General features: G+C 41.4%; 1 protein-coding gene across 2 annotated transcripts in view; it reads right to left on the bottom strand.

Moving 5' to 3' along the window:
* Positions 1-23,721, bottom strand: part of LOC133448285 (filamin-B-like) — a 73,495-nt gene extending 49,774 nt beyond the window's left edge. For both annotated transcript variants that reach the window (XM_061726668.1, XM_061726669.1), the window contains exon 1: positions 23,292-23,721. In XM_061726668.1, the coding sequence (XP_061582652.1) occupies positions 23,292-23,583 (292 nt within the window). In that variant the 5' untranslated portion in view covers positions 23,584-23,721. The remainder of the gene's footprint in view (positions 1-23,291) is intronic.
* Positions 23,722-23,947: the final 226 nt, after the last annotated feature.

The following is a 23,947-nucleotide window of genomic DNA, read 5'->3' as shown; positions in this document are numbered from 1 at the left end:
CTTCCATTTGTCCTCTCGTCTCTCCTTCAGCCGTCTGTGTTCTTTCTAGGGCTGGGGATCGATTCAAATGTCAAGAATCGATTCGATTCCGATTCGTAAGATTCAGAATTGATTATCAAGATTTGATTCGATTTCGATATTGATTTGGGTTAGTGTTATCAAAACTGTTTTTTGAGCTGTTGCATGAATTATATGACTGTAGTTATGCAAAATATTACTACTAGTATTATATTGAGATTAAACAGCAAGTATTGCAGCTAATGATGCTGTAACGACCAATCAGCTCCCAGAATGCTGATAGAACTGCTTTCAGAAACATCATGTGGGTCAGAATTACCAAACAGATCCAGGGAGGAAACAGAGACGGATGAAATCGGTTTTATTTTTTCCCACATTCCGTTTTTATTTGTTCCATTTTCGGTCTATTTTGGTTTTTAATTTTTGAGCATTTGGTTTTTTAGCATTTTTTGCAAATGTTACCCCAAGACAGTATATAAAGTAATGAAATATAGACAATTTATGCAATTATAACCTAAAACTTTAATGTTTTCATACCTTTAAACATATTTAAAAAGGCAAAAACATGGCACCAGTTATTCTCGTGTCCAACAAAACATTCCTTTTTTGGGGATAAACAAAAAAATAACCGAAAGTTGTAATGTAATGATGAAAAAAAATATATATATATATATAAATAAATGAGAAAATCTTCGATCTTTAGAATTGGGAAATCAATTTTTTCAACACAGGCCTAGTTCTTTACGCCTCATTTCACATTCGATGTGCACAGCGTCCTGCTCCGACGCTCCGTCACATCTAGGGACAGTCTGCACGTGTTGGTACCAGCAAAAACCGGGACTGAGCTCAGCTCTGGGGGGATTAAACGTTTGCTGTACGGCTCCAAAACCTGACATTTTCTCTCGGTTCCACCTTTCAGGGTTCAAAACTATTCAGATTCTGATAAAACTGCAGAGTCGGCAAAAAAAGGAGCCTAAAAGGTGCAAACGGTTGTTAATTTTGAAGATTGGACCCATTAACATGCATGCGAGGGGAACGAGGCAGTCGCCATGGCAGCCAAATGTTCACGAGGGCCGAGTGTTTAATCTTGTGCACGTGAGCTTCGTACGTCCAGATTTGTTTGCAGCAGCTTGTGTGTTTGCAGAAGCTGTTACGAATGCTGCACTGGGTTGCTCCTCCGAGAGCCTCCGTCTTTCACTTTTACACTGACTTTAATGCGTTACAACCATTAATAGCTCACAAGAGGTTCACCTTGACCCCCCCCCCCACCCTCAGATCCAGTCAGACACGCCCTCATTTGATTCAGCCCAGATCCGTGTCAGATAAAACGGCATTGGAGCCTCTCCTGGAGCCGCCGTTCCTGCCAATACCTGCCGATTTGTTTCCGCGTTGCCGTGGAGACACAACAACCACCATGGGAACGAGGTCACAAACAGAAATGCTTCCTGGGGAGTTTCCAAATTCATATCGAAAGGCTGGATGCGTAAAAGGAGAAAGCAGAAGGAAAAATATGGGTGTGTGCAAAGGTGAAATGAGTTGGAACAAAATGCTTCTCTTATCAGCGCGGCACACCCTCCCGTCATTAGCTCAGGAAGTTGCGTAATGCAACAGACGCCAAAAACACTGCACCTGCCCGGCAATACCGAGCTGAACAAATGAGCTGACATCCAGCGGGTTCAGATTCATGACAAAGATCGACAGCTCACGACTAAAAAACCCCTCAAAGATACAGACGTACACCTACATCTACCAGTCGTGTGTTTAAACCACAAACACGGCCTCCAGGAGTTACCGCGTTGACGTCAACGGGACGGCCGAACAGTCTTCTGGATAAGTACTTCCATTGTAAAAAGGTTTAATACATCAGTTTAGGGGAGGAAAAAATATGAACAGAGAAGCATGGGGACAAAAATCCAACAACGAAACAGGCCCCCAAATGGAACCCTGAGGGACTCCTGTAGCTCAGACCGGCTTCACCGTTATACACTCACAACCTCAGATTGTTAATAGTTAATATCAGCATTTGTTTAATGTTTGATATGAATTAGGGATGGTTAAGAGCCATTTGGGGAAGGAATTAAGGGGGGTTTGAATGCAAAAGATGAGATCTTTAACAGATTTTCTACTGAAAGAGTTAAATTAAGTAATTACGATCGAACAAATCAAGAATCAAACGGATCCAAAGATCAGGGGTGGAGCCAATTTACTCCAATGCTTATAAGTACTTCCATTGTAAAAAAGGTTTAAAAATTAGGGGAGGAAAAAATATGAACAGAGAAACATAGGGACAAAAATCCAAAAACAACGAAACAGGCCCCCAAATGGAACCCTGAGGGACTCCTGTAGCTCAGATCATCTTTACCATTGTAGTCTCACAGCTTCAGATTGTTAGTATCAGCATTTGTTGTGGGTTAAGTTATTATCATTGGGAGGGGGGGTTAAGACGGAAAGCAAAAGATGTGGATTTCCATCAAAAACAACTTTGCACCAGTTAACATCAGTCATCTTTTAACAGGGTCACCATGCAGCTTTTCTACTGAAAAACTAGTTAAAATCAGAAATAATGATCAGACAAATCAACCAAATAGATCCTTTGATCAGGGATTTATAAGTCAACTGATCTGCCTTCTTACAAATCAGCCCATTCCAAGATCAGTCTCACGACTCCCGTTTCATGTGCGACAGCTGTTCTTCTGCACGTGCTCAGCTTCCTACCCGGCAATTTACTGCAGAGTCGTACAAAACAAGTGATGCCCGCGGCGAACCATCACCCTGATGTCATCTAAACAACCGCCACCTGAAGTCCTGCAGTTCAGCGCTTCAGTCCTCAGACGACCCGATCAGCCCGCCGGATCAATAAGCTTCCTAAACCGACCGGCAGCCGTAAGAAAGAGGTTTTGGAGACACGTCTAACATAAAATCGTTCTTACATCTGACCAGTCATGTCCAACACTTTCTGAAATTTAACACATTTGTCACAAATGTGCAGACAAAACGTCAACTTGTGGAAAAGTGCTCAAACCTGGATCCAAATAAAAAAAGATAAAGGGTTAGATTTGGCGCTCACTGTTTATCTTCCAAAAAGATGTTTGACAAGTTTGATTCAACTACGACACGTCAATGTCGAAATCGCGCGGGGGGGGTTGTGGTTTTATTTGGAAGAAAGCTGCAGCAAAACTGCAGCTATTCTTCCTGGGGTCCGACGCATAATATACATATACAAGACAAAAATTAAAAGCAAAAGAGGAAGTAAAGAAAAAGAAAAGAAACATAGAAGAATAAAAAAAGTTTAAAAAAAAAAAAGGAAATACTACAAAATATATTCTAGATTTCTGTCAAATAAGACCAGTGCTCCTTTTGGGGTCTGTGTTCTTTGGTTTATTGTTTAGTTATTTGCTCAGTAAGTTGTATATTTCATGTCTGAATATTATTCCTCATCTTTCTGCACTTAGTCATCGTCGTTTCTGTATCACACATGTAGCTGATAAGTTTCTCTCCAGTTGCGCTGCAGGAGATGTGAGAGACCAAGAGGAGGCTGGGAGTTGTAGTTTCTTCTCTTTGGCGGTACCTGATGGAGGAAGGGACGAGCCAGGTCTAAACCTTCTCCACCTACAGTATAAACGTGTTAGCCATGCCGTGGTCGTCTGAGGTCTAGTCGGTGCAGACTCACAAGCCCATGAGAGACTCCGTCCTGAAGAAGCTCAGATCCTTTAACAACTTCCCAGTCACGGGAACAATAAAGTGCATCTTTATCTTTTTATTTTGTACAATAAACACTGTTGAATTTGGATCAGATCAGTTCCTCCTAACTTTTGAACACACGGTCGGACTCTTTCCCCAGAAATGTGTTTTTATCATCACCTTTGTTGTGTTTTTTAAACACCGTCATGGTTAACGTGATTCGTGCATCCTGTTAGGATTGAAAGGAAATAGTCGCCCCCCGTGAATAACTTCAGGCAGTTTCCAGTTACACGATCATGAATCAATATATTCAAAAAAAAGATGCAGATTCTTCAAATTTGGGGTTTTAAACATAAAAAAAAAATAAAAAAAAACAACCACACACGTTGTAAAGTCTGTTATTTATGTTACGTGGCGTGTTTGTGCGTACACCCTCACATCGGGCATAATTACGGGCTCCACGCGTCTTGAGTGGCATCGTTTCTGTGGATAATGTAATGTTGTGGTAGAAAACAACCCCCCCCATGAGAAGCATCACAGGACTGAGACTGACTGAAACCAGAAAAGTCACTTGCACAGAGCAGCAGGAGGTACCTGCAGCGGTAAACAGGATGAGAGGCTGCACACGCTCAACGCTTCAGCTTTTGTGCACGCAGATTCCTCAGCGGTGAGGTCACGGCGCCCTTCCCACCAACCCCCCGAAAATCACCCGACGCCAAGGACAAATTGACAGTGGCAGAGGAACAAAAGCCCTCCCAACACACACACACACTTTATTCATTACATCCACCACAGTTAACATCCGTTCACACACAAGTCTTTAGAAACTTGTGAGATCAGTTACAAACAGTCTGTGAAACAGAACTAAAGGTATCCGAGCATCAGAAGAAGTCGACCACATCGGTGAGGTAATCTCTCCTCAGACTAGTGGATCAGCGTGATTACAGGGATCGTTGTTTACAGAGCACTTAGATCGACTGCACGTCAACTGTTGGGCTTTTGTTTGTCCTTAAACCCTAACCTGAAGGAAAAAAACCCAAAACAGTAAGACTACGGAGGGAGAGACAAAAGAACCAAATGGACGGAGATGAAAGACAAGCGACTGAAGAGGGAGGGGCACACGACTGAATGAAAAAAATATTTTTTTTAAATTTATGCTTTGACACTGCTAGCACAATCAGAGGCGCTGCTTGCCAACTGGCATACTAGAGAAATGCTTAGAGCCCACGAGGGATGACGAACTTTGATTAGTAACAATTTACGATTAGCAAACCCTTGAATGTCAGTTTAAAAAATATATATTTCTTTGAGAAAACCCGTTCAGCCATCAAATTAAAGCTGTGTTCAGTTAAACTTAACCGCAAAGTTAAAAATGCTGAGTTATGGAGTTCATTGGCAAGAAATTAAAAAAAAAAAAAAAATGTTAAAGGGCCACCAGGGTGGTGGATGGAAATAATTGTAAAGCAGTGTATATTATATATTTTAATTTGAACCAATATAAATGTGGATCATTTAAAAAGGCTCTTTCACATTTTCTGTTAGTGTCAGATATTAGAGCTGGGTATCATCACTGACCTCCCGATACGATACGAGGGGGAATCGGGATTAAAAAAAAAAAAATAAATAAATAATTTAAATCGATACTTGGATTTATGTATCGATAATAGTTCCTACACATGTATATCGATGAAATATCGATATATCGATATTTTTAACCCACCCCTATCAGATATTTACTATAAAATTGTTTTTAAATAAAAAATAGAAAATAAAAGTAAAAAAAAAAAAGAAAAAAGAAAAGCAGAGAAATAAGGTGGAGGGGCCCCTTATGAATTTTTGCCCAGGGCCCCCAAGAGACTAAAACCACCATTGAGTATTAGGGACAAGTTTTTGATTGATGGGAGACATTTGTGTTTTTTGAAAAATGTGTTTATAGTTATCTTGAAAGAATACTATTAGACAATAAAACAGGTACACTTGAAATAATTACACTGTAAATGTTTTATTAAAAAAAAAAGGAGGTTGCAGGAGAACAAAAAAAAAAATCTCTTTTATCTGGACAAAAGTTAAACGTAAGCTGAATTATAATTAAATTACCGTGAAATTATTTAGCTAATTAAATCAGCTGTTGGGGTAAACAACAGTAATGGGATTAAAAATAAACAGACACTTGTTTCTTCATGCTGCTTTAATCAGATCTTGAGTTGAGGTTTCCCGTCTTTAAACAAGAATGATTTAACGCTGCTGCAGGATGCAGAGGTCAGAGGTCACCGGGTCGCTGAGGAACGGACACATGGACTCAAATTCCTTCAAAAGGTTCAATAAGCACAGAAAAGCAACCCGGCACACAAACCAGTGACAACATCTGACGTCCAACTTTACTTCTTATTCTCACTTTAAAAAAAGTCATGAAGCCAAACGTTTGAGAGTCTTCAGAATAACTTTCAAACTTCACATATTTCTGCCACAAGAGCAGATTTTTAACAGAATATCACGACGGCACTCCCAAACTGATGTCACCCACTCATGACATCACTGCATGAGCTTCAACAAAGAAGAAGTCACATGACCTGTGAATCAATATCTCAGAGGAGGTCCAGATTATAGACAGAGGTTCTTTTAACGGCCTTTCAAACGTCTTTAATTTCAGTTTAAGAGTTTGTCATTCTGTCTCCGAGCCTCTGTAATCTGGTTTGGGTTCAAACACAAGCAGCTGCAGACATGAAGTGAGAGGAACATCAAAGTCTGGAGGGAAACTCATTCCCAAAGTCCTTTCAGAAGCTGCTGAGGTGAACAAACCAAGAACAACACCGAGAACCCACCAGGGAGGCTGGCGAGGGCTGGGAGTCGAACCTCCCACCTGGAAGTTCAGACGAGGCTGACGGAGGCCGGAGTACCGGAGCCGGGCGACTGGTGCCGCTCCGAGCCCAGAAAACGTCAGCGGATAAAAAAGGATCAGACTGCTAAAGAAGGGCAGATAAACGGCTGCAGAAAGAGCTTAAACCTCAGATTTCATCACACGAGTGATAAATCCACTGCAGGGACGACGAGTCGGAGGCACGTTTGGAAAAGAAAGAGCTCGGTTACCCCTCGATGCTGCCCTGTCATTAACACACAAACATCTGGCATGACGTCGAGCTGCACAAACACAACCGGCAGTGTTCAGCCCCACATGACCTCACCCGCTATGATGTCATCAGGAGCAGAGCTGCCATGTGGCGAGGAAGAAGAAGAGGAGGAGAGAAATAAACGGTACAAATCAGACGTGTTATTAGTCTTATCAAAAAGTGTCTTCCTGAGAAAAATCAAGTGACATTGGTGGGAAAGAAGTGCAAGACGAACTGGGTTGGGCATCTTTACCAGCACCTGATGTCTGGAACCTAAGGGCCACAGGACAGCTTCTCGTGCAGCAACGCTCAAATTTCTTTCAATGTTCTGCTGATTTTAATTTTTTTCCTAATCTGATTTTTTTTTTTAAATTGAATCTATATTAAAAAAAAAAAGTTTATTTTTATCTGATTTTAATTTTTAAAAATCTGTTTTTAATTTAAAAAAAAACTTTTTTTTTTTTTAAATCTGATAAAGAAAATTAAATCTGATTTTAATTGAAAAACAACCTGATTTTAATTTTTTCTATTCAGATTTTTTATTTAAATTAAATCTATAAACAAAACTTTATCTGATTTATTTTTTTTCAAATCTGATTTTAATTTCAAAAAATCTGATTTTAATTTAAAAAAAAAATCTGAATCTTTTTTTTTTATCTGATTTAATTTTTAAAAAAATCTGATTTTAATTTTTAAAAAATCTGATTTTAATTTAAACAAAAAAAAAACAAAAAAAACCTGATTTTAAGATGAAGGAAATATGTTTGTAGACCACCCAGTCTGCAGGAGGCTCAATCTCAGCATTATTTTACTGCACCAAGTTCTGAACCAGTCCGGTAACGACAGTCCTTAGTTATCAGGGTGGACGGGCGAGGTTCCACCTCAATAATACTGGACGATCAACTCCTTTAGTGGACTATAAAACACCACTGAGGTCCAGGGAATCGATCACTGAGGTCAGTGTGTAACCGGCTTCACCGTCACGACTCTGAACGAGGGTTAGATATCGGTTATTATAACTCCAGGAACGGGAGGAGATGATGAAACCACCTTAAAAAAACAGAGCGTCAATCACTGCTTTGGGAACCCATAAGGTTTACTTCGTACAACAAGACAAGTTATTTTATGTTTCTGAATCGACTGCTTCAGCTACTTTCATCAGGACCAGTAACGTCCCACCTCCTCCATCCTTCCCCCCTCCATCCATCCATCCATCCATCCATCCATCCGTGTGATGTTCATCATCCCAATTACCTACTTTGAACAGTGTGTGAGGTGGTGAAATTCCTCACTGACACAAACAGAGTTCACAATAGAAGCAGCATCATCACCATCCTCCTCCAGGCCGACCGGTGATGACAAGCCAGACAAAGACCGATGATGCAAGTGCCGCTTCCTGCTTTTTGTTCCCCGTCATGACAGACTAAGATTTGCATAAAAGACTGAAGACAGTCTGGTCTTGTTTACTCCATAAAGCTTCACCTCTGACAGGTCTGACGACTTTTAGTCAGACGTGGCCACGTGTTTATGTCCCAGAGATCGTAGATTACCCAGAGGGGGAAGAGCTCGTTCAAATCTCCTCTCGACTTCTTTCCTACAACTCGTCAGGATTTGGGGTTTTATTCGGGGCATTATTTGGGCTTGGAAAGCTCAGTCAGCTGCTCCTGCATGAAATCTCTTAAGCAGCCCAGAATCCAGAGCAGCAGAGGGGAAGCTCGGGCCACACGGCTCAAATATTTAAACGTTTACCTGTTTTAGGAAGAAAGTGGAGCATATTTTACCAAAAAAAAACAAAAGTTATGAGCGAGGGTCTTCATGTTGTAATAAAGAGATAAAATTTTCTGTGAATTTGACACACTATGTAAACAATCACTTTATATAAAAAAGAAAAAGAAAAAAAAAATTTAAGTATACATACCGGTATATATAAAAAAAATATAACTTAAAAGTATATATTTAAAAAAAAAATAAAAAATTAAAATGTAAATATAAATACAATAATTTAAAATATATATATAAAAAATAAATAATAAAAAGTATATATATTAAAAAAAAAGTATTAAAAAAAGAAAGAAATTTCAAAAAAATAAAGAAAATTAAAGCTGCAAGCAGCGATGAACGGGCCCTCGCACTCAAAGCCACCGTCCCCCATAAGCATATCAGAAATGACAACACCCACGACAGACGACACTATGTCAAACCATTCAAAAGTTATAGTAGAAAATCGGGACAACCAATCAGAAGGGGCGCCCCGCCCCTTCTGATTGGTTGTCCCGATTCTATTAAGGCCAACGAAGCTTAAGGACTCAATACCGAGTCTGATGACACCACCCACAACTTCCTATGTCAAACCATTCAAAAGTTATGGCAGAGAAAAGTATTCTAGGGGGCGCTGTTGAGCCGTTAGGCCACGCCCATTAATGCAAACCATGAAATATCAAATGTATCGCCAAGCCTGGCTTGCGTGCAAAATTTGGTGACTTTTGGAGAACTATCAAATATGGACCAATCAGATGAAGGGGGGGTGCGCCTTTTGGCGTCCAGCGTCGCCACGGTAACGCTTTTAAAAGAGAAAAGTAATGCGTGGTGTCGCATTAATTGCCGAAGGAATGGCATAAATTTCGCCAAAATGACACAATTCATTCAAAATGGCCGACATCCTGTTCGGTTTCGGCCATGGCTCCAAGAGACTTTTCTTTAAGTTGTGCCATGATACAGGTGTGTAGCGATTTTCGTGCATGTACGTCAAACCGTATTGTGGGGCTTGAGGCACAAAGTTTTCAAGGGGGCGCTGTTGAGCCATTAGGCCACACCCATTAATGCAAACCATGAAATATAAAATTTTTCGCCAGGCCTGGCTTGGGTGCAAAATTTGGTGACTTTTTGGGCACGTTTAGGGGGGCAAAAAGGCCCTCCTTTCGTCAGAAGAAAAAGAAAAAGAAAAAGAAAAAAAAAAAAAAAAATTCCTACAGATACAATAGGGCCTTCGCACTGAAGGTGCTCGGGCCCTAACTAAGTTGAGCACCATTGATGCTACAACCGCTTTTACAAGCGAGGACCTCTGTGTGAACCTTGACTGGTCAGAACAGAAACTAGCTGGAAAGATTGATGAACTTTGAGGAAAAAGAAAAGAAAGTTACCAAACTGCTGATAAAGAGCCGTTTGTTTCTCAGAGGAAGTTTACAGTCGATGACATTTACTCTGAAAACACTGCTGCGCCCAACCTGGACCCAACAAAGCTGCTTTCTCTGCTGGAGGGTGGGGGGGCACATCCCGTCTTCTCTCATGTTACCTGTCCTGCAGAAACACACAGGCCCGTTTCTCTGACGGCTCTGCTGCCGAGGGAGCCGAGCTCACAAAGACGGGTTTAAAAACCCACAAATCTTTTGTTTGTGTGACAACTGAAAAACAAAAAAACGCCCTCAAGTTCAACAGCAAACAGTCGGCTCACGGCCTGAAGCTGACCAGCTGGAGGAGGCTTTTGTGCAGCTTTCTGCTTCAGTCGGACCGGAACGAGGCCTTTAACGCTGCAGTCGTGTTGCAGATTATGGTGATATTTACAAGCGACTAGGGCTGTTCGATTTTGCCCAAAAATAAAATCTCGATTTTTTTCTCTCAAAATCCGATTTTCGATTACGATTATTTTGTGAATTGACAAAAGGCAAAGAAATGATTTCAAATATGCTGTTTTTTATTGAACATTTGCCCCAAAATGAATGAATAAAGTGCAAAACTCTGTAAAATAAGTTGAAAAAAAGTTTTAAAAAATATAATAAAATATAAAGTTTTATCTCTGAAAAAAAAAAAAAAATCAGCAAATCAGCACTTGCAAACATACAGTAAGTTATATTTCCAATAAAAATTTTTTTTTTTTTAAATAAAAAAAAAAAGGGAAAAATCGATTTTACGAGTTTCACGTTTTAACATCGTTCTAATTACATAATCGCGATTACGATTTAAAATCGATTAATCGAACAGCCCTACAAGCGACAGGACTGACTTACATTTCTGAATCTACCAAAGGACAAAAAATAAAAACCGAAGTGGTTTTATGCCGTTAAAAGTCTCAGTTACAGCCTTTGTTCCCTCCCAAAAACACGTTCTGAGGAAGTCTTTCACGCCTCTTTAAATCCTCCAGAACCGGAAGTAACGACGTAAACGACCAACATGAATCCAACACGGCAGAGAGGAGGGACGAGGATCAGTTTAGTGGCGAGAAGATCCAAGAAGATGAAGAAGAGGACAAAAGCTCGAGCCATTAACGCGGTACAGATCCTCTTTTCCTTCCCTCCTGGAGGACGGTACGTTTCTCCAAGAGGAAGAGAGCTGGGGAGGTTTCTAGGAGCGCCAGAGCAACGCCAACAGCCAGCGAGGCCTTCAACGCGTCCAACTTTCAAAGAAATTATTTAGTTTCAGACTTTTGAGACACATCCGGGGCTCCAAGATGACGTTTCATAGTCATAAAAGCCATATAGTGTGAAGTTCTTTTGCTCTAACGGCATTAAAATCATCCATTTACGATTATCCTTTAACTTTCTGGCACTACACTTTTCCTCATGGCACCTGAACGCCTCATAAAAAAGGGACTGGGTGTGAAATCATGTGACACTTCCTCCTCGCGGCCACTCGCACCCCCCCTTCTCCCACAGCCTTGTTTACCGACGTTGCCACGGCAACAGGTGGAATGTGCCTCACTGCTCGCCGACCTTGGGAAGCTCCTGCGAGCGCGTTATCAATCACCCGCGTGTGTGTGTGTGTGTGTGTGTGTGTGTGTCTCTCTCTCGATGGGACAAAGTCACCGTATCAGTTTCAGCGGAAACTGGTTTGTTTTGCAAGCGTGTCGGAGTCATGACACACAAAAAAACAAAAAAAGGGCAAACATGACAAAAATGTCAAGCCAAGGTTGTTCCCAGGCGTCTCGAGGAGACGCGGCCGGCGGCGCCGGATTCTCCGAGACGAGAGAAACCAGGACTCGACGCCATTCTGCCACATTCTTTTATTTGTGTTTGCTGAGCAAATAATCCATAAAAAGCTCAGCTACTGTTTAATAAACACTCCTGCTCCCAGATAAATAACGAGTGAATGGGCCATAACGAGCACGACTTTGGTTCTGACTAGGGCTGCAGCTATCCAATATTTTGGTGATCAAATATTCTATAATAATAATAATAATAAAAAAACAAAAGCTAATGTGCAATAACAAAAATGATTGTATGCTGATGAAGGTTCTTGTGGGGTCCGCGTGTTGATGTGGAAGGGTGAATGTGTCTAGAGATATATATATTTATTTTATTTGTTTATATTTTAAATGACATTTTATTGTATTATTTTTTTATATATGATGCGCTGACTGGAGAGCACTTTTAATTTCGTTGTACATAAGTTATAATGACAAAGAACTATCTATCCATCTATGAAATATTCCATCCATTAATCAGATAAAACTTACTTTCGCTTTATTAAAGCCCAATTATAAATATACAATAGAAAAGACAGAGCACTTGATTAAAAACAACCAATTTGTTTCTTTTATGAGAATTGATATTTATTTACATATTATGCAAACTAGTAAACTGTTTGCTAAATTTTCCAATAAAAGTAAATACAATTTTAAACTTAACATTTCCTGAAACATAAAAAAAAAAAAAAAAACACGTATTCAACGTATCAAAAATTAAAAAAAAATATTCTTAAACACTGCTTTTAAATTCCTCGATCATTTCCTGTAATGGAGGTACTCGAGGAATCATTGCAGCGCTGGTTCTTCTGACCCAGACAAAGTTTCCCGCTTTCAAAGACACGAGTTATATAAAAAAGGGGTTTTTGAAATAAAGCAGATGCGGAGTGTCGCAGGCTGGGAATGTTTCATCAAGACATCCGGAGAGAGAGAGATGGATAGAGAGCTCGTATCCGTGTGGAGCATCTCTGGGAAGTGTCAGCCCTGCAGTGCGTGCTGGGTGTGAAAATGACTCAAGTCATCGTCATCCTGGTTTAATTCTCAAACATCTTCCTCCAAGTGCTGGAGTTAAGAGTTGATAAAAGTAAAACTGAACATATGTGGAACAGTTTGTTTCATCTAGACGACCCCTGACCCAGCTGAGGAGAAGAAGCCGAGCATCACACTACCGCCCCCGTACCCCTGCATCAGCACCAAACCTCCCTCCTCCAGCTCCTTCCATCGCAATAATCAGATGTTTGAATCAGACGAAGAACGACTCCATTTCCTCGAGTTTCACATGTGGCTCCTCGTACCGGTCAGGGCGGTCGAGGCCACGTGAAAGATCGAGATAAAAAGTCCCCGTAGTGACACGTAAACAAACACTGACATGAAAACAGAAACTGAACTTTTACACGTTACGAGCTGGCAGGCTGCAGCCGGGAGTCGCTGGCTGTTCAGACGAGCGGCGCTGGCTGGGGAGCGATGTTGGCACACAGCGCCATGGCAACAGGCGGCCGAGCGCGTCAAGAGAGAGGGAGTGTGTGGTTTCTGACCGGGCGGCCAGACGGGCGGTTAATGTGTCACAGGAACGGAGGACGAGTCCTTCAGAGACCAAGACCTTCATAACTCAACTTTTCCCTCCGTTGGTATTATTAGACACGAGTCTGCTGCACTTTCTGGAGAAAAAGACAAAAATAAGAGAAACTGTGGTTCTATTCTAACTTCTTGGGTTTATTTTTCCTTCAGCGGATCACTAGTTACAACCTTTTCACCAGAAATATCCCTGGGCCGACCAGCAGCTCCAGCATCGCTCGTATCCACCAACCCGGCCTGGCGTGCAGCCCGTTGGTTGCTCTCGCTCAAGTCAGGTTTTATGGGAGGAAATAAAAGAAAAGCCCACACAACCGTTGCACGTTGGAAGGACCTTGACTTTACAACCCGCCCTGGCCTTGATGCATTAAAAAAGTACTTTCACTACGATCAACTGTTTCATTACTATCATTTAGTCAATGGACCCTTTGTCAAGCCCCGCCCCCGTTGCTATGTCCATTGTAAAAACAGGGTTTTGCGTCACTTTATTTCTAATTATTGGACCAAATAAAATCAACAGAAACTAGATTTAAAAAAAAAAAAAAAAAAAAAGGAACACTTCAGGTACCATGTAGCGAGTTTTAAGTTTTTGGCAAAAACTAGATATTTTGACTAGTTTAGCTGATAGTACAGGTTGAACTGCGAGTCCGGCCGTCCTCATAGCTTTATCCAAAGTACGGCTGGGCGATATGGACCAAAAGTCATGTCTCGATATTTTCTAGCTAAATGGCGATACTCGATATATATATCGATATTTTTTCTGTGCCATAATTGGGGTTTCTGCACAATATCAAAATGTATAAAACAAAAGAAATAAAAATAAACTGCCTGCATATATAGAATAAAAATGCTTCTTGAATAAAATAAAACAAATATCCCTTTCCTGCACAACAATTAAATTAAAACACACTGTGCAATTAATACAATGTAGACAGTAACAGGCAGACTTTTCCACTGAGGTTGACAGTTGTGCAAATAACAAAACATTTGTGCAAATCTCAAATAAAACATTCAAGTCAATTTGTCACAAAATAAGCTATATCAAAATCATAAAAAAAAAAATAAAAACATTTTAAATCGATAAACGATATTGTCTCGTACCATATTGCATTTGAAAATATATCGATATATTAAAATCTCGATATATCGCCAAGCCCTAATCCAAAGCAGACATTTTTCGTGATTTACCGTTGGTTTTGGGATGAAATGTATTCCTGTGATTCTCTCTGGGTAGCAGGTGTCGCTTTTTACCATTTTAAGATAAATAAATAAACGGTTGTAGCAATGGGTCGTGGTTTGCTGCCGAGCAGACTTTGTTTTGAAAGTACAGATCATATTTCTGCCAGTTTGGGGGTAAAAATACGCTGCACCCTCAAGACACTGCAAGTGCCCTTTTAACTAATAAAAAGTTGTTTTTTTTAAATAATCTAGCGATTTAAATTTCGATACAAGTAAAAACTACTTTTTCCATTGAAGTGAATGGGAGAGACGGCTGTTTTATCCAACCGTTTATTCTGACCCAGATGTAGCAACGGAGGATGATTTTTCTGACTGGTCATTCAGGGACCAATCGGGGTCAAAATGACCAATCAGGGTCAATTCAGACGAGCCAGAACAACTGCAGTTCCCCAAAACGGCCACTTGAGGCAGACGTTCAAGGTCCAGACTCGCTGAACGACCCACGGAGACACCACGGGGCCCAAATGGCTCTGAGCTGGATGTTCAACAGTAACTCAGTGATGATGAATGTTTTGCGTCGTCGTTGCAACACGTCGTGTCTCGGTCTGAAACGCTGAGGAGCGATGACGCAACACACCTGTGTGCACAAGTGGACGCCCGCACCCTGTTTACACAGAAACACACCTGCGGCGCAGCTCGCCGGCCAATGTCCAAGCCGACACACACACACACACACACACACACACACACACACACACACACACACACACACACACACACACACACACACACACACACACACACACACACACACACACACACACACACACACACACACACACACACACACACGAGGTGTCGTAACCTCACTGATTCTGTTCAAACAGGAAGTGGTTCTTTCAAGGATCAGTTCACTTTGAGATAAAGATTTTTTTTTACCGTTGAATTAGGACATTTGCTTTTTGAGCCGAAATATGTTTCTAATGTCTTTATTGAACCTGACCGTTAAACATTTAGTGCTTCAGGAAAAGTGAAGCCACAGATCAATCACTTTTAGGGAAACTAAGAAACCGTTTCAAGGTGCAGCTTAGAGCGACTGATAAGGACTTCTTTTTTTTTTTTTTTTAATTTATTAACATACAGTGCAAACGACGACAAAAGACGACATCAGTTTGTGTGTGTGTGTGTGTGTGTGTGTGTGTGTGTGTGTGTGTGTGTGTGTGTGTGTAAATAAGATGAAAGTAGATACATAAATTGAGAATATTAATTCGAGAGTAAATAAGTTAAACAAATAATCATAGAGTGGTGTAGCACGATATAATATAAACATAGCATAATATTATAGTAATATCCTAACATATTTTTTATAAAATATAAAATAACCAAATGATATCACCATACTTTTATATATAACAATATAATAATACTATAGTTTAACATCCCATGAGATTTCATAACTTAATATAATACACTATGAAACAATATATCATGATAATGCCAGGAATGATTATTAGAGTTAGAATTGGTAATTTATGTATTGCAATGAGGGGTGAGGTCAGACCGGGCGTCAGGGATAAGGACTTTTGTGACAACTAGCTTAAAAAAAATTAAAAAAAGTCACGTTTACACCAGCGTGAGATTAAAACATGCGTTTCTTTTAACTTTAAATCAGCTTTTAATGACACTTGAAGTGATGATATGACGGCATGGCTCATTAGTGCAGTAATATTGAGGTCCAGGCGTCTCCTGGGGTGAAGGTCGGAGCTCCAGCTCCATGTCGCACTTATTTCTGCTCCGTTAGCAGCGAACCCCTCGCCTCTGTGACCTTTGACCTGAACCAAGCACTTCTCCTGCCTCCGTTTCCACATTTGTGTGAAACCCGTTTCAGCGTGACTCAACAGTTCACCTGCAACACCTGCCGACGGCACACGTGATGTCATCAACTCGGCTGTTGCCAGGCAACACAAAACACACAACACTCCCTCTTACTCATAGCGATCTCTGCAGAGTCCAAACACCACCACCCCCCCCGCAACACTAAACAGCTCCACGGCTTATTCTCCCGCTCATCTGGTCCCACTTTAGTCTCCTGCAACACGACCCCCCCCCCACGGGGATCAGCGAGCTCCTATTCTACTCAACATTACAGGAAGAGTTACTGGTGTCTGAAAGAGGCTCCGGCTCAGTTCAAAGTGCTAAGAACTGGAGGTTTTACTTCAGTTCAGACTCAGAAGTAAGATTACCTCATTAATAACGGAGCTGTTTAGCCCTCGGGTCGAGAGCCGGAAGAGAAATGTCTTATTGCACCGAATGGATCAAGCAAATGCTAGAAAAATAGTTATAATAATTTGTATCTTTTAATTGCAGCATGTTTCTGGTGTGCCAGAATATTTAATTATCTTTTTCAATTATTAAGAAAAATTACTGGATTTAAAGAATTATTTTGACAATGAAAATAATATTTTCCGCACAACAAAAACACTGTAAAGTTTTGAACATAACATTCAAAAATATTAAACATTCTCTCTCCTATGATGAGTCCTGCAGATCAACTCCATGAAATAATCATTACAGCTTCAATGTGCCATATTATTTTATTTATATACCTACATCATAAAATATGAAGTTCTTTTGCTCTAACGGCATTAAAAGCGTCCGTTTACGATTATCCTTCAACTTTCTGGCACTACATTTTCCTCTTGGCACCTGAACGCCTCATAAAAAGGGACTCTGGGTGTGAAGTGAAGTCAAATACACACACATTGTCATGCAGCTATAATTCAGATTTCAACATGATTTCAAACAAACACATGCATCATTTTCTCCAATCGCCCTTCCACAGCCTCGATGAGATGACACCCAACTCCAGTACTCAGACGTCCCAGCAGGCAGTGAACGCAGCACAAGCGGGGAGAGTGCTTCAACGTGATTAGTGAACTTCTGAAAATGATTCTGTTGCTGCCACAGTTTCTGTTGGGGACAAAAGCCAGGGGCTCCTGGAGGGGCCCCCACACCGCACCAACACACACACTCACACACAGACACACACACCAACACACACACGGGGGCCGGGGTGTTACATCACTCTGACAACAGCAAACATCTCCTTCCCACGCTCTCTGCTGCTCGGCCAGTCAGCTGCTCCGGTCACGGAGGTGAGGCATCTGACGGACCGTCGTGAGCTTCGTTAGCCGACCGAGAACTTTCCAGAGTTTCAGACGGGAGTTTAAACACACGGAGCCGTGCAGGCGGAGCGGCTCTGCTCTGACATGCGGCGGTTGGAAGCTGTTGTGTTGTGTTGCAAAACACTTTTGCTGGAGGCTTCGAACAAGACAGGACTCCGACAGAGATACACCCTCCACCCAACACCTTTAACCCTCTAACCTCCAGCCCTGCACCCTTAACCCTCTAGCATGCAGCCTCCACCTTTAACCCTGCAGCAGTCACACAGTACGTTTACATGCAGCAAAGAAATTGGATTTCTGATCGTATCAGATAAAGATCCAGAAGACCCAATCACTTGAGTTTACATGCTGTTCAGAGAAACGGATAAATGTCCAGAGCGGCTGACTCCGTGATGCTATGTGGCGCTGTAACCACGGTAACCATTTCAACAAAGAGCCACTTCCGGTTGACGGTTGTTTTGTTTGGCGCCAATGTTACGCCTTCCGTATATTTTTCAACTTTATTTTGATCTGCTCCGGTGTCCTGATGAAGCTTCTGCCATCTCTTTAAAAGGTGTTTAAACAACTATTTAACACGCGCCGTCTCCTTTCACTTTGGGGTGAAGCCCCAGAGGAAATTTTCGAGCATGCGCAGACTGGAATATCCGATGTCTCCGTAAACATGGAGTTAACATTCAGACTGAACGGGATTGAGGTGTTTACATGCAGTTTAAAAGTCCAAACGATGTCTTATATGATCAGAAACCCGATTGAACTCCTGCATGTAAACGTACTGACAGACTACATTTACATGCAGTAAAAATTCGGGTTATTGCTAATATTCCGGTTACTGAAACATTGGGAATATTCCGTTTACATGCGTGAGCAAACAGGGTTATCCCTGTATCCATGGTAATTCATCATTTGGGATATCTGGATCAAACCAGCGACATGTGGAGAATGTGATGACGCAATTACCGTCATTTCCGCTTCTTCTTCCTGTATCCAAATTGAAAACAAATGCTGCTTCGTGCAACTTTTCGCTCACCTTCTTGTGAATCTCGCTATCCCGGTACTTTCTACCGTCTACAAATGCAGAAATGTTCATATCCTTCATTACATTTATAAAATGATTAGTCTCCTCCTCACTCCAAAGTGTGGCGTGGTCTTGGTTTCTCCGTGTTTAGAAGTACGTCCTGGACTCAAAAGACCAGGATTCCTTGCGAAAAGAACATGCGCAGAAAACAAATTCATGTTTCTTTTGATGGGGATATTCTGTTTGGTGTTTATATGACCGAATATTCGGGTTTTAAAAGGAGTAACCCAGGGCTCATATTGGGGTTTTTAAAAACCTGAATGAGTAAATTCGGGTTATTCAAAAGGGTTATTGGTGTTTACATGGCCGTGCAAAACCGGGTTATTGCTAATATTCGGGTTTTAAAAGGGTTATTGATGCATGGAAACGCATTCATTTACAACAACCCAGGAACATCCACACGCTGCTCTGGCGTTGGCCGAGCTGAACGCTGGCGGGTTGTTTTAGTCGGGTTCCACCCGGGTCCGGACCAGCTCAACCCGGGTCTGGACCAGCTCAAGCCGACACCGGGACATCTGGAGGAGGTTCCCGCCCAGACAGACTCACTCTGCAGATCAATGCCGGGATCCGGGCGAGTCGATGAGCAGCTTCACAGAACATCTGGTGCTTGTCAGCGCTGCCTTTTATTGCATTACAGCGCAAGAAACTATGTCACCACGGCTAATGGGGATGCTCGCCCCCCCCGGGGGGGCGGCTCACGTGGTGTTACCGCCACACCCGCAGCTCGGCGTGCTGCAACACACGCAGGACGTCGTAAAACCAGGGAGCACCTTTGTTCCAAGTACAACTGCAGCAGTGAACCAGTCACAGTTTAAAAACACGCATTTCCCTCAGAAATAAGCCCCGTAAATAAGTAAATATACCGCTATAAATCTTGGGTCTCATATCCCGAGTACTTTGAAATCCGTGCTCTAAATGTCAACAATTAATTTGGCAATTTAGATCCCAAATTACACAAAGAACGTTGTTTATTTGTTAAAAATAAACTACGACTGAAGGTCTGAGTTTCCACACCAAAGCGTTTTCTGTCAGGAGTCGAGTCCATCTGCAAAGAAAGAGTTTATTTGGACGATAAAATCAAGTATTTATGCTAGATAGGCCGTATCTCTACAATGATCCCTTACAAGAGGGCAAAGATCAATCGCTGGCGAGACGTCTTAAACTGGTTTTTGAATTAAAGATCATTTACTTTATGCCCACCCTAATGCATACATTTGATAAATATTAACGGGTTTTATCAGTGCAGATGGTTACAGTTTCTTCTGCAGGAGTCACTTCAGTTATCAAACCTGGAGATCAAGAACGGAGCTTTTATTGAACCGAGACAGCAAATAATTAACTCAGGTAGGGATAGGCGGTATGGACTAAAAAATGTATCACGATAATTTCTGGCATTTATCCCGATAACAATAAAAATTAGGATAAAAAAATACCAATTCAACTCCACCTTTGTAACTATAAATCTATCACCACATTCAGTCTTTGGAGCCAAAACACTGCTCTAAAAGATACTAAATACTAAACTACACCAATTAAATTGAATTAATAAAAACCAATTAAATTAGTCCACCTGTACTGCAAAACTGTAATGACTCAGATCCGCCGTTTTTCCTTCCTTCCTTCCTTCCTTCCTTCCTTCCTTCCTTCCTTCCTTCCTTCCTTCCTTCCTTCCTTCCTTCCTTCCTTCCTTCCTTCCTTCCTTCCTTCCTTCCTTCCTTCCTTCCTTCCTTCCTTCCTTCCTTCCTTCCTTCCTTCCTTCCTTCCTTCCTTCCTTCCTTCCTTCCTTCCTTCCTTCCTTCCTTCCTTCCCGTACGTTGTGCGTCGATTTGACGCAGAACCATAAATCAGCTTTACACAAAAACGTCATCAACGGGAATTTATCGTTTTTACCGCGAGATGACAAATTCTTACCGTGGGTAATTTTTTTGATGGAATATATCGTGAACGGTAAAATATCGCCCATTCCTACTCTCAAGCCCTGAAATCAATCAGGCTTTATTTTCCAGAGATGAGCAAAACTGGGCCGTGGTGACGAGCCGATCCACAACCGAACACCAAGTCCAGGTTTAATTGCTGCAGTTATTATTAAAGAAATGTTAGTTTATAGTCGTCAAACATAAGGGGGGCAACTTCAACCAGCAGCTGCTCAAATAAACGACCAGATAACTGTCTCAAAAAGACCATTTCTCCCCACAAAACCAGCTGCTATCACGAGATAATGGTCATTAAGATAATGGCATCGGGGGTCTGGGTCAGTGGGACAAGTCTTCATACACGTTTCTATTAAAGTATTTACAAATATTCATTAAAACAGAACTAATATCTCGTAAACGCTGAAGCAAGACCAGCTCTGTGTGTGTTTGTCACACCCAGTCAGTCATTTCCTCTCTGGGGTGGAAAAATCAAAACCTCCACCTTGGTTTTCTCGCTCCAACCACCAAACCAGAGCCTCTTCACTCCCACGGAGGCTCAAACTTTCCTCTAAAACACAACTTATCCTAATATTCAAGCTCCCCTGATGAACAACCAGCCTCCGTGCTCTTTTACTAAGATGTGCTTCAGTCTGAGAGCATCACAACCAGACAACGCCAACAAAGATGAGCAACACAAGTGTTGCATCGACCGCTACGCCCACTGGAATCCAACGTGCTGATCCAAAGATTTCACACTCCCCAGGAGGCAAAGCCAGCCAGCAAGACGAGCATGTGTCAATTAAGTGTGTTTTGTAAGAAAACTGTAAAACTCAGTGGTTTAAGACTCCTAATTTACTCTTTAAATTGTCTTTTTAAAAAGGGACCCAAACGAAAAGAATTAAAGTGGAAAGCAACCTATGAAACTTTGGCTTTAAGACAGAGTGAGTAAAGCTTAATCGGTTTAACCAACATGAAAATCCACATTTCAAAAATCCACTCAAATAAACCCAGTTTTTTATTTCATCACGACAAAGAGGACATTTTTAAAGTAATTTGGAGTTATTGCTTTACTTAGGAAAACACAAAAGTATATTTTCATCCAGCTGCTAAACTGAGGAGACTAATCAACCAAAGGTGACACAGGTGTGTAGTTTACCTGCATGCTGCTGTTTGTGGACCCTGCACCAAACTCCATTCAAAAATCCTCCGATTTAAACGTGACACAATCACTCATGTCGTGACACAATTATCCCGTTTCTGAAGTGCAACATGGTTCCTTTCAAAACTAAATACGACGGAAAGACTTCCCATTAAAAGGCATTTAGGTAAATGACTTAATTTGGCATAGAAACATTTAATAAAAAAAGGATAACAGTGTTACCAAAACAGGCGAGAAAATTAGGGGAGTTTTGTGTGACGAACTCTGGAAACAAAGCCAAACTTTCACACAATTAACCGGACAAAGACGCAACTTTAGTCTTTAGTTTGGTCTTTGTCAGTTTAAAATTGATATATATGTATTTTTAATACTATAAAACTAAATCAAGTTTAGTTTGAGTGTTGAGACGCCACTCTTGAGGTGTGAACCACGCAACGGCTGATTTATGGTTCCGCGTTACACCAACGCAGAACCTACGCCGTACGGTACGCGTCGCCGTGTACCCTACGGCGTAGGCACTGCGTCGATTTAACGCGGAACCATAAATCAGCCTTAATTACAATTAACGCGAGTTAACTTCAAAGACCGTAGGGAATTTAATATTCCAGCCTAAGTAGTCAGCGCCCGCTCCTCATTAACTGCTTAAAGTTAAATCTTAGACGTGTCAGGGGCGAAAATCCCGTTTCATAGTTGGGGGGGACAATAAACAGTAACATTTTAGAGAATAAATCCAGTGGGGGACAAGGAATAAAAGTTTTAGCCTTCCTTTAATACAGCATTTTGACATTTTCAACTTTATCTCGCAAACAGGCAGAAGACCTTTCTTAGAGCAATACAAAACAATGGTATTAGGTGGAAGGTGGCAATAATACAGCACATCTGACATAATACACTGCAAAAACTGCTTATTTCTAGTTAAAATGTCTCATTTTTAGTTAAAAAAAATCTCATTACACCTAAAACAAGAAAAAACTGGAAAAAAAACAACCATTTTCACCTGTTTCAAGTAGATTTTCACTTAAAATAAGTAGAAAAATATGCCAGTGGAACAAGATTTATCTTCTCATTACAAGCAATAAAATCTTGTTCCACTGGCAGATTTTTCTACTTATTTCAAGTGAAAATCTACTTGAAACAGGTGAAAATCGTTGTTTTTTTCCAGTGATGAGTCTTGTTTTAAGTGTAATGAGATTTTACTGTTTATTATTATTTTCGATTTCTGTTTTGGCCACAAATTTTCATTTTGGTGCATCACTACTAAATACTACTGCATTGTTCCAAAATTATTAATTCTGTCTCAAATTATTCTAGGGGGGGGGGGACAGCTTTACTAATGGGGGGGACTTGTCCCCCCTGTCCCCCCCGGGATTTTCGCCCCTGTGTCAAAGTGAAGAATGAATGAAGAGTGACTTTTTTATCATAATGAATGGGCTGGTTTGACTCACCGATGGAGACCAGTTTAATGTTCTCCCTCTCCAGAAACTCCAGCGCCACCGACACGTTTTCCAGCTTCATCTGCCTGAAGTTGGGCCTGGGGTTGTACTTTCTGTACATCTTCTTGTGGCTGAGGACCTCCAGCAGGGCGATGAGCCGCAGCCCGTCGCCCAGGTCGCACTGCAGGTCCCCGATGCGCTTGTTCACGCACTTCAGGTGCTCGTTGATCCAGCGGGTGAACGTGTTCTGCTGGATCTTCTTCCACGGCGCGTCCTCGGCCAGGTCCTTCTCCGTCGCCGGCATGCTGAGTTCCTACTTCTGGCCTTTTTGCAACACTTTTAGCCTGGGCTGGGGGTTAAATGTGAGGGAGAGAGGGTCTGAGGGCGTGCGGAGTTCGTGCCGAGCTGTTTCCTCCGAGCTGCTGCAACTTCGTCTGAACTCCAAACGCCGCTGCGCTTAAAGCCGCTGCTGGAGACGCGTTCATGTGACGCTCGGAGTTTTCAGCCTCGTCCTCTTGCAACGTTACCGCCCCCATCGTCGACAAATATCTTTAAATTAGTCATTATTATTATTATTATTATTATTTTTTTTTTTGTCTGCATACATATTAATGGTTAATACCAAGTTGGTAAAAACTTAAAGCATATATATGCATTTTAATATATAA

This window comes from Cololabis saira, chromosome 8 (genome assembly GCF_033807715.1).
Source record: "Cololabis saira isolate AMF1-May2022 chromosome 8, fColSai1.1, whole genome shotgun sequence".
Taxonomy (NCBI): domain Eukaryota; kingdom Metazoa; phylum Chordata; class Actinopteri; order Beloniformes; family Belonidae; genus Cololabis; species Cololabis saira.
This window is presented reverse-complemented; position numbering and strand designations above follow the sequence as displayed.